The 11,484-nt window shown below is 52.5% G+C and overlaps 1 protein-coding gene across 2 annotated transcripts in view; it reads left to right on the top strand.

Annotated features, from left to right (window-relative positions):
* The first annotated feature begins 3,850 nt into the window (after positions 1-3,850).
* GRHL3 (grainyhead like transcription factor 3) overlaps positions 3,851-11,484 on the top strand; it is a 32,865-nt gene continuing 25,231 nt past the window's right edge. Inside the window, exon 1 of one of the 2 annotated variants that reach the window (XM_084785126.1) lies at positions 3,851-4,150. In XM_084785126.1, coding sequence (XP_084641252.1) covers positions 4,134-4,150 — 17 coding nt within the window. In that variant the 5' untranslated portion in view covers positions 3,851-4,133. The remainder of the gene's footprint in view (positions 4,151-11,484) is intronic. The other variant, XM_084785127.1, reaches the window with a different exon arrangement.

The raw sequence follows: 11,484 nt of genomic DNA, 5'->3' as shown, positions 1-11,484 counted from the left end.
CCACATAGAGGCTTAGATGTGGCATCACCTGCCTCAGCCTCTACAAGTTTATCTCGATCACAGGAACTAATTCAAAGGGATTTGAGAGTCACGTGCTGCATACACACATCAAGTATGAGACACACACACACACACACACACACACACACACACACACACACCCGGGTCTGGCCCACTGGAGCCCACTGCACTGTTGCTTAGTCAATGAGGGGAAACTGCATTCTTCAGCCAGTAAGAGGAACCCTGTGCCCCACTCTTAGGTGGAAGTTCTAAGCAAGAACCCCCAGAGTTACGGCTTAATTAATAACAATAGCTTTCATTGCTAAGTGAAGGTCAGATATCTGTGCTTAGAGCTGGCATGTCAGCTGACTCGAGTCTTCTCTTGGTGTGGGGATATGTGTACATGTTTGTATGTGCTCCGGTATGTTCTCAAATGTCATTCTTCGGGCTCCATCCATCTTGGATTTTTTGAGACAAGGTCTCTCATGGACCTGGAACTCATTGAGTAGCCAGTGAGCCCCAGAGATCTGCCAGGAATCTCCCTGTCTCTAACCCCCTAACCCTGGGGGCTTATGAGCATGCAGTACCACATGAGGCTTTTTTTTTTTTTAATGTGGGTTCTAGGGATAAACTCAGGCTATGTTTGCACAGCCAGCACTTTACTGACTGAATCATGCTCTCGGCTCTCAGTCTTGTCTCTTTATCTCCACCTCTGCCCCAGGAAGGGCAGGAACACAATGGCTGTAGGCACTAGTTTTGGCTTAATCACTTTCTGGGGTCGGGGTTGGGGGGTGCCGGAGATCAATCCCGGGGCCTACAAAATCGGTATCAGCCAGCTACGTGCTTGGCCTTGTTTAATGATGGTGGAGCTGGGGTACCTCTCGTAGAACTTCCAAGTGTTAAAGCGATGCAGACTCAACACAGTCGGCCTGGTGGGGGGCGGGGAGGGCAGGGGAGGGCAGGGGGAGGGTGGAGGGCGGGGGAGGGCAAGGGAAAATTGCAACTTGTCGTTTCAATCTTCACAGAGCATCACTGTTGGACATTCACCGCTTCAATATTTCCTGATAGGCCAATGGATGTGCCCGAGATCTGGGTAGTCATGGAGACCTGGGGATGTTGGAAGGGCTGTCACATTGAATGTGCTTGGTACGGTGTCTGACCCTGGGAGCTGGTGCTTACGTAGCATAGTGGTACTAAGCAGGACAGCACACTCTGCTGCAGCAAATGAATCATGACCAGTCATGTACCGCACAAAGCGCTTCGCACGAACCATTTGATTCACCTCGGGAGGAGGGAGCGTGATTCTGTATTCAAATGCAGGTGAGAAGGCTGAGGTTAGTCACTTGCCCAACCTCAGGATGCTGGGAAGTGTCTCGAACTCAGCTCCGAGTCTTCCAGCGGGTACTCACCCCCTGACAGAGGATACAAAATAGTAGCCGTCATTAGTGGGTGTCACTGCTGCTACTGGACATAATTATTATGTTACATCTGACTGGCTGGCCTGCTTATAATTTCTTAGACACAGCAACCAAGAACTGGCTGTCCACACAAGGGCAGCCATGGCCAGCCTCCCTTGGCCCTGGGCTACACCGTCTCCCTAGGAGTAGGAAAGGAAGCCAGCCAGGCTTGAGCAATTCTTGGCCTCCTTGAGCTGCGGTGGTAAAGGTCTGTGTTGGCCTTGCCAACATGGCTGGGAGGACTCCCATGATCCTGCACACTGGCTCCTGACATCCTTGGTACCTATCCGGAGCACCTTCTGCACGCTGCCTATATAAAGAAGCACAAAGGCTCTCGAATGATCTCTGACAATGGCTGTCACCACAGGGCCAGGACCCAGAGAGGGAGAGGACCCGTTTACAGAGCCCAGCAAGCACAGACATGCCGCCTGAAATCCCGGTGCACCCCCACCCCCCCCCCCACCCCCAAGCTCAGCCAGCATGAGTCACACCACAACCATTGCAACACAGCTGACAGAAACTCCCCTGCCTTCCAAGAGGTGACTTAGCTACAAAGAGAAGTGTGCCATCCTTCGGGCTGCAGCGGGCCTGCAGCCCCTGAGAGCACCACCAATCCTGTGAGTGACCGCTCAGAGCCAGTCCACCGCTAGTGCTTGCCGCCGCTGCCTTCAACTACAGCGGGCAATTTGCCTCTCTCACCTCACGGCATGATCACAGGGTGCCTGACTCACTTTTGCTAATAACACGATGCATGTGAAGGCTTAGCATGGTACCTGCCAGACCTATGCAACATACAGAACATGTAACAGGAGCCCGACACGGAAACCAGTGCTACAGAGTGACCAAGACAAAGTGTCCACTCCCAAGGAGCTCACATTCCAGAGCAACGGGAGATAGATACCCTATGAGAAGGCTATAAGAAGGTCCAAAGGTCTTCAGAGGACAGAAGAAAGCTATGTGAAACCCAGGGGCTGAGTGACTACGCTCACGAGTGTGACTAAAGAGGGCTGCTCCAGAGAGCCAGCTATATTGGCAGTTAGTACAGTTTTCTTTGCGTTATCAGGACTCCTTAGGGATGGCCTCCAAACAGTCTCCGATGGCAAAGCACTCCAATGATTCCTCAAATCCAGTACCCCGTACTAAGAGGGATCTCGTGAATTCCTAGATGGAGCTGTTCTGGGTGCCTTTTCTCTCGGGTGGGGAGGAGAATGTCCAAGGTAAGGCTCCCAGGACGAATGAACAAAGAAGTGCTTTGCCAAGCAGGGGGTGAGTGAAGGAAGATAGGGGTGAACATAGGTAAGAGTCCAAGATGTGTGGCTTAGATTTCTCCCCCTATTTTACCTCATGGAAACTCTCTGCTCCTTCCTGTACTCGTGGGCATTCTGGGTTTACCACCCTAGATTGTGCACAGCCGTCCCTCTACCATCATCTCCCGTAAGAGGCATCTGATTTCTCCTGAGTGCCCAGCACAGAGCCACATGCTCACGGCGATCAGCCAGCTGAGCCTCAGCCACCTTCAACTTTTCCATCCTTTCTGGGCTGGCTAGAGAGGCATGTGGTCTGCCCACATCCAGTTCAGATTGGCATCACACAAGATGAAAGGGTACCTGCCCCACTTCCCCACCCCCCCTCCCCCCCTCTTTCTCTCTCTCTCTCTCTCTCTCTCTCTCTCTCTCTCTCTCTCTGTCTAAACACACACACACACACACACACACACACACACACACACGCAGGGGGCTTGGGGGGTGTGGCAAACTCCTCCCAAGTAGAAACCAGGATTTTTTTCCCTCTGTTTCCCCAGAACCAGGAGATCTTGCATACATGGGTGCTCAGTAAATGTCTGCTGTCGACTGAGGCCTCAACTTCCGCTCAAGGAGCAGTTGGTCTTCCAGAGCAGGTCTCTGACAGGAGCACTAGCTTTCACCCTTAGGCAAGTCACCTTACCTCTCCAGCCTACATTTCCTCCCTCTCCGGTAAAGGGCATGGGCAGAGGAGGAAGGACAAACTGACAGAAAGTCCGTCCTAGCTGGTTTACTGGGAGAATCCGAAGAAACCACTTGGCTAGCAAAACAGGGGAAAGTTGTGGAGGAAAGAAAGGAGACTAACAGAAAAATACACCTGCTCTCTCTTGAGATTTTTCCAGGTAGAGAAGGTGAGTGTAAAGAGATGTGGTGTCTGTGAGGAGATGCTTCTGGGATCCAGGATACGAGTGGAGAGACGATGGACCAAGACTTCCTTTGAGCCAAGTACCTGTCTGTATTTTTCCTCTAGTTCCGACGTCCCTTCCCAACGTTTGTCTCCTCCCTCCTCTCTCGTCTCCACCTCCCCTCACCCCCTCAGCAAGGAGGGAATTGGCCAGCTCCACCCCAGTCAGCCCCCCCAGAGCTCCGCCCCTGCTGGTGGACCAAAAGTTAACAGCTGCACCTGCTGTGGTTTACCTGCAGTCGGCACCTGTGCTTACAGCCAATCAGCGCCAACGCCGCAGGGGACCGCTGTCAGCGAAATCTCAACATCCAAAGCGCAGCGTAAATCAAACACTTCCCTAGGCAGGGAGGGAATGTCTGTGTCAGACGAGAATTAGAGACGAGCGAGCGAGCGAGCGAGCGAGCGAGCGAGAGAGCGGTCAGCAGCGCCCGCCTGCGTGCCAAGACACGGATCGCTGGAACCTCGGAAAAGATGTCGAATGAACTTGAGTGAGTAAACCCGTGGATGCCGGGCCTCCCCAGCTCACCGGAGCTGGCTAGGTTTCCTACAGAGGGCCGAGCAGGGAGGCCGGCGCCAGGATTCACACGGCAATTTGTAAGGGTGAATGAATGGGCTTGACGATCCTGCGCTGGCGTGTCGAGGCACGCTCGGCTTCTCTATCTAGAGCTGCCTGTTTCCCTGGGAAAATAGTTTTTCTTTCTCTCTGTGCTGAGCAGTTTCGAGGAAGGCAAACCCGGGGCTGTCTGAATTCGTGAATCTTGGCATCGCTTTTGGATACTCTGAAAGGGCCTTTAAATCAGAGACACTCCCGCCTGGCGGAAGCTTCCTCTCTTACCAAGGGGAACGAACTTCTCAGAGCTGTCTTAGGCAAAGCGTTGCGTTTCTGTAAAGGTACTTGTACGTTGCGTTGGAACAATCCCAAGAGAGATCGCCACATGCTCTCTGTAGCGGCTTTCCTTAGGTTCAAAATCCAGGCTCTGTCCTTCCTAGGCTCTTAAACAAGTCATTCGATTTATCTGCGCTTCATTTTCCTCATCTGGAAAATGGGAACAAGAGAGCTTTGTAGGATTCTTAAGCCCTCGGAAAGCTGTAAAATGCTTACCAAAGAGCCCAGTCTGAAGCTGAGTTCAATAAAAATGTGGTCGGTTTTATCCAGAGGTAGTCCTACAGCTGGGGAAGCCGAGGAGTGATTTTGATGAGGTCATCTGTGTTGCCTGGCAGGATGCAGGTGCATTCCTGCCCACATCTGGGATTCAAAATCCCCTACTAGCTGACGCTGACCTCACTCTCGGCCTCTGCTTCTGGTCCAGACGTTCGAGAAAAAGACTCGGGAAGAGTCGAGGGTGTGGCTTGTTTTAACTTGTGGGCAAAGAGCTAAAGGCCAGACTCCTTGAGCACCAACTTCCTTTTTTTCCTGCCATCTTCAGCGCTGACAGCTTTGTTGTTTCCTCCCCTTCTCTGTCTCTCTCTTTGGAGCTTTTCCTTGGCTGGTTAAGAACTTAAACACTTACAGGCAGAGGAATTGATGGCTCGTAACTGCCGGCACTGACTGGCTAGCTGAGGTGTGTCTGGCTTGGCCACATCCCCTGTCCAATCGCTATGGTTGCGGGCATCAGATTTCTTCCCCCCCCCCCTCGCTCCCCCATCCCTCCATTTGTTACCTGAGTGGCTTTGGACAAGGCGCTTTACCCAAGCCTTAGTCTCCTTACCTGTAGACTGTGACCAATAGCAGAACTTATGGAGTTGTTGTGGGATTTAATTTTAGAACAGTGATTCAAGCCGGGCAGTGGTGGCGCGCACCTTTATTCCCAGCACTAGGGAAGCAGAGGCAGGTAGATTCCTGTGAGTTCGAGGCCAGCCTGGTCTACAATGCGAGTCTAGGACAGCCAAGGCTACACAGAGAAACCCTGTCTTGAAAAACCAAAAGAAATAAATGAATAAATATTAAATAAAACAGTGATTCATTTAAAGCCCAGGAGGGAGCATGCTAATAATGCCATTCTCGCTTCATGGAGAATTGAATAGCTAGGCATTTCTGAACCCACTTGCTTTTTATTTTTACACCCACACACACACACACCCACACACACACACACAGAGAGTCATCCCCCCAGCACACTTAGACATACCAAAGCTGCAGACTATCTATTCAGGTTGCTCATTGGGGGGGGGGGGGGTGTCCCGAGGCTGGGTGGCTTGGACAGAAGGCTTTCAGCTTGTGTTCTTAATGGTTTGGGTTTGAAGTCAGATCAGCTGACAGTAGAGGCTTCTCCAAGTAATTGCAGACCGACTTTGAAGCTACCGTTTGCGATTATGATGGTTGACCCTGTGGGCTCAGCTGCTCCTATACCTGGGGTGTGTGTGTGTGTGTGTGTGTGTGTGTGTGTGTGTGTGTGTGTGTGTGTGTGTTCTGAGCTGCTGCTCCTGCTGATGTGGTCTTGGGCCAGGCTGTGTGACCTTGCCTGGAAAATCGTGCCAGGTCAAGCAGACGTCTCCAGGCCTTGGAGAATGAACAACTTGTCAGCCCTGAGGCGGTGGTGAAAACTCAGCTCTGCATCTGCATCGAATCAAATTGAATGAGTTTGTCCTCCCTAACTCTCGGCTCCCTCACTGGTAAAATGTGGACTATGAACACACCTACCTAACAGGGACACACTGAGCCTAGTAGTGGACCAACTGGTCCACTAGCACCATTGCTAAGCCTCCAGTGGGAGGTGGCCCTGGAAAAGCCAAGCAATGTAGTCAGAAACCAGCTCAAGACAGCTGGTGGGTGGTGAGCACCGGCCTTTCATGTGGTCAGACCCAGCGCCTGGCACCTCTGCCAGCCACCCTGGGTGCTTCCAGCCCACAGCCTACGAGTACCCTGTGGCCAGAGGTAGCTGCAAGGGTTCCTGGGGCTCTGACTTCTAGCTTCGCAGGAAAAACAGTCTGGCCATGCCCACTGCCCACCATGGGCCTGGCTAAGTGGGGCTGTCTGGCACAGGCCCTCACCTAGTCTGGAGTCTGTGGCTCTCTTCAGAGCCAGATTCTTGGTGACCATTAGCCTTTTCGAACTCTCCTGAGTGTCCTACTGTGTGCAAGGCTGTCCAAGATACCTGTTGAGGGGTGGAGGGTTTGACACCTTTCATACACAGTAGATTCATTCCGTTAACACCATGCCTCAGCGCCCTGGCCTCTGCATCCCACAGCAGGAACCCTATGCAATTGGGAATAGAGACTAGAGCAGGGCAGTAATCTAGAGGGCTCGCAACGCTCCCCTCCCCCCTCCCCAGGCCCGCAGCGCTGAAAGAGTTAACCCGGAGCGCCGCCCCGCTGCGGTTTTGTGGTCGAAACCGTGATTGCCAGGAGCAAATTTTTGTCGTGCAGGAGGTGTGTTATTAAAAGTCGGAGTTACGCGGTTGGTGAATGAAAAGTTAAAAGCCCTCATTAAGCTCCGGCTGTAAAACGGGGCGGAGCGGGGGCGGGAGGGGGGTGGGGGGGTGCTGTTGAAGTGGTAACGGAGGCAGCTGCACATGCGCAGTCTGGGAAGCGCGCCAACCCGGTATAGTCCTGACCAACTTCTGAGCCGTGCGCTGGGTTCAGACAAAAAGAGGGCACCCAAGCGCCCACCCCCACCGCCCCCCGACTGCGCATTAGATGCTCTGACAAGCGCTTGATCATCACTTCCCTTTCTTCCTTCTTGGTAACCTAAGCGAGATGGGCATGTATCGAGTGACATTGTTTAGCCAAGATCTCATGGAAGAGCTGGGGTCTCTCACCTGGATCCCAACCAGAGACTCAAGCATCTAAACCTAGACATTAGTTATAAGGATGTAGATCAATTCCCTGCTTTTCGTTTTTCTGTATGTTCCTTGCTATGTATGTACGTACGTACGTATGTATGTATGTGAGACAGTGCCTCTGTGTACCCCGTCCGGAACTCAAGTACCACGGGCTGGCTTTGAACTCACTATCTTCCTGCCTCCGGGGTTGGGATTACATGTGAGCACCACCACACCCGACTCGCATTTCATACACTTGAGTTTTACAAGGCTGCTGCGTAGTTTTTGAAACGAAGCAAAGGAGGAAAGAGTTGTCATCTGTAAGAAATAATTATTTTTTTGGCTCACCCAGAACACCGTTGTCAAAACGTGGTTACTGTGACTGGGGCTCGTAGCTCAGTTAGAGCCTTTGCCAGGCATGTACAAGACACTGAGCTCAAAACCCCAGCCCCACTACTAAAAGTACCCTAAGTAAATAAAGAGGTCCCTGGCTCTCCTCACGTGGGAACTTGGATATGCAAATTATTAGCCCCGCCCAGGTTCTGAATCAGCCCCGCTGGGGGCGGGGCTGGCCATTATTTGTTTTAACAGGCCTCCCAGGTGATTCTGGTGTGTGCTCAAGTTTTAAAACCACTGGCCTAGAAGACCAGGTAGAGGTTTAGGGAAAAGGGTTCCCAGGTCCGCCACTGGCCTGCTGTCATTGCTGAGTCAGTGGGCCCAGAGCCCCGGCTGCGAGGTCACACCTGTGTTAAAGCCCAGACTGCCTGCAGAACAGTGACTTTCCCACAGGCTCAGTGTCTGCGTTGTATTAAAAAAAAAAAAAGGTGATAAAAAACACCCACCTCTCGGGCTGTGGGTGAGAAGGCCAGGGGCTGGGTGTGTCAACCATCCAGGTGGTTCCCCTTTTCTAGAATTTTCTTCCTTTCTCTATTCCATCTGCCTCCTACAAAGTCCGGTGGGCTAAGGCACTGGTCACCAGGTGTGACGGCCTGAGTTCAGTTCCTGGGCACAGATGGTGGAGAGAGAGAGAGAATGGCCTTCTGCAAGTTGTGCTCCGATCACACGTGAGCATACACAGCAGGCGTGAGCACATGCGTGCGCGCGCGCACACACACACACACACGTAAAGAGTTTCTACTTCCCAGGAGTTTCTCAGAGAGCCGTCGAGAACTGGGGACACTGAAGGATAGAGTCAGCTTTGTGTCCCCAGTGCTCGGCACATGCCACCCACCATGGAGTAACCCTCACCAAGTGCTTGCTGAACAGATCATACAAGAAATCAGAGGTGCAGCTCTCTGACTGAAAGGTAGACCTCAATTTTTTGTTTTCACATCCCTACTGAACAGTAGAGGAGGGGGGAAAAAATCAGACAAGAAGTCAAGGGAAGCGAGTGTAAAAGAAAAGTTCCCACACAGGGGAGAGTTTTTCAAAGGGCAGAAAGCAAGTTTCTGGTATAATTACAAAACGGCATGTAATTAATTCAAATGCAGCCCGTCCACATGAGGAGGCGGCCCCCGGGCTCCTGACACAAGCTTGGGAGCTCCAGGGGAGCCTGCCTGCTGCTAGGAAGGGAGGCTGTGAACTGTGCCCATTGGGCTGGAATGACCACTCAAAGCGAGCAGCTCAGAGTGGTGACAATGAAGGGACAGCTTGCATCGTTTCGTACTCGCCCTTGACCCACGTTGCATCTTTCCGCTAGTGACACTTCACAGAGTCACCTTAAAAAAAAAAAAAAAAAGAAAGACCCACGAGTGGAAATCCTTTAGCTGGCTCTCTCAGCACTTAGTGACCCCGGGATGAATGAATGATCCCCAACATCGCACCTCAGTGAGATTCTCACTTTCATCTTCCCACAAAAGGCACAGAGGTGACAGGGTCACCTGCTCAAAGTGACACAGCTAGCAAGTAGCGCGTTTCAAGGCTGGAGCCCTCAGCATAGCACTGGGAACACACCCCTCCAACTGGATATGCGTGCTGCCTCGTACAAACCGTACAAACCGGGGTGGCCACACAGTCGCGTCCTGCACGCCGTCATCCCCCCCCCCTTGAGAGCACCATAGGGAGTCCCGTCGTTCATGAGGCAAGGCACACCTCCCAATATATGGAGCCAGAAAACCAGATGGCCCTACTGGCAAGCTAGAGGCCCTGGGGGTGCCCCTGTCATGCTAAGAAACCCCTTGTGTGGGGCTGGCTGAAAAATGACTCCTTGGTGAACAGTCGTGGCAGGGCGTCCCTGTGAGTGACTGCTGTGTGTGATTGATCACTGGTGACGAAGGTGGGTGGTTCACAGCTGGGTTTGGCAAGTCACTGACTGGGTGTACCCGAAGGTCTACGCCCAGTTCAGGTGGCCCCCGGAACTCTTCCTCCTTAAGCTCCAGGGAACTGGAACCCAGCTTGCTCAATCTACCGTGGGGCTAGGTGCATCCATAGGTGAGCCTGAAGGCTGCCCCCTTTGGCAGTGGCCTTCTTGCTTTACCAAACGCACAGCCCTGGGTTACTGAGATGCCTGGTCCGTGTATAGGTATTGACGTCAGAGCTGGGTAAGAAACTCTGAGACCCCCTGCCTTGTGTGTTTTTAATCTTAGCACTTCTTTGGGACTTCATGTCTAAGGTCCCTCAATACCTGGACTTGCCTGGATTTTAACAGAAGGAAGGCATGAGACGGTCTCAGCTAGCAGCTGGGGTGCCACCTGCTTTGCCTCCCAGGAGTCTGAGGTGGTTCAGGTCCAATACAGTGGCCACTGTGAGTCAGAGCACAGCTGGGATAAAGCCTCGCTTCTCCGCTCTCCGCTTCTTCTGTGTGTTGGAACGTGCTAGAATCAAGACATGAGGCTGACTGAGAGTGAGACAGCTGCTACTACAGCCCTCCTATGCCAGGGAAAGGTTCCAGCTGCCTGGGCCACCCCCTGCCTGGATAGTTTGCACACCCTTGCTGGCCAGTAACAGAGGCCTAGCAGCCAGGTTTAGAGAGCTCCTCCCTCTTCTGCTTTCCAGATCTTTCTTTCCAGTGGAGACTATGGAAGGGGGAGCTCTGACATGGCAGCTTTGGGAAGAAGGCTTTTGATGCCATGAGCTGGCAACCCTAGTTGTAGGCCTGACATGCCAGCACCAGCTGGTGGCCTTAGGCAAATCAGTAGCCTTGTCCATGGGTGTTTTCCATTGCTATCAAATGGGGACAGTCATATCTTCCCTCCCTTCCTTACAGGCACATTGCAGGACCTCAGATATGACAAATGGATGACGGGTACCTGCTGAAAAAAAAACAACACACCATGCAAATGAGAGCGATTGTCAAATCCTGGACTTGAGGTTCCTCCTCAGCCAGCTGGACTTCCTTGAGACATGCAAAGTGCCTGCCTCACACCCAGCACACAGTAGGCCAGGCTTTGAGCTGAGGCCTCTGACCTTGGCTCTCACTTAGAAGGTCTCAGGTCCTCAGCATCCCATCTTCTCCCTGTATCCTCAATAAACACCCATCATTAACTCCCCAGGGTTCAGGCAGCTCGCTGGGCCTCTGGCTTCTTCCTCACTTTCTTCACCTATTTGGTATTAGCTGCCTGTTTGAGGGGGGGGGGAGGTCCGTCTGTCTTTACCCTCCCTGATGACAAGGACCACCCTGTTTTGCTGTCCCTAGAACAGGGGCTGGACCACAGCAGTCAGCATCTACTACAATGACGTGGAGGTCCTGGGCTCTACTTTTCCCCTCCGTCCCTCGGTGTAAAGACTTCCCAGGTGGAGTTTCCCAGGCCAGGTTCCCAGATCACCTCCTTGTCTCCACTGTCTCTTTCAGGGTCTTTAAAGGAGGACTAATAACCACCATGTGTGTTGGGAGTCTCCACCAGATAAGGACTGAGAAAGGCAAGGCAAGGGGTTATTACACTGTCTCCCGTGTCTTTTGACTAGAGCTGGTTCACAGCCCAAGGCTTGGAGGGGCCTGATCACTCAGGGGCCTCAGGCAGAGTCTCCCCTTTACTCTCTTATATTTATGGTTGTGAGCCTAGCCTTTAACAGCTGAGCCATCTCTCTAGCCCCTCCCCTTTACTCCCATTCTGGGATGCTGG

This window comes from Acomys minous (genome assembly GCF_964271855.1).
Source record: "Acomys minous genome assembly, chromosome: 6".
Taxonomy (NCBI): domain Eukaryota; kingdom Metazoa; phylum Chordata; class Mammalia; order Rodentia; family Muridae; genus Acomys; species Acomys minous.
This window is presented reverse-complemented; position numbering and strand designations above follow the sequence as displayed.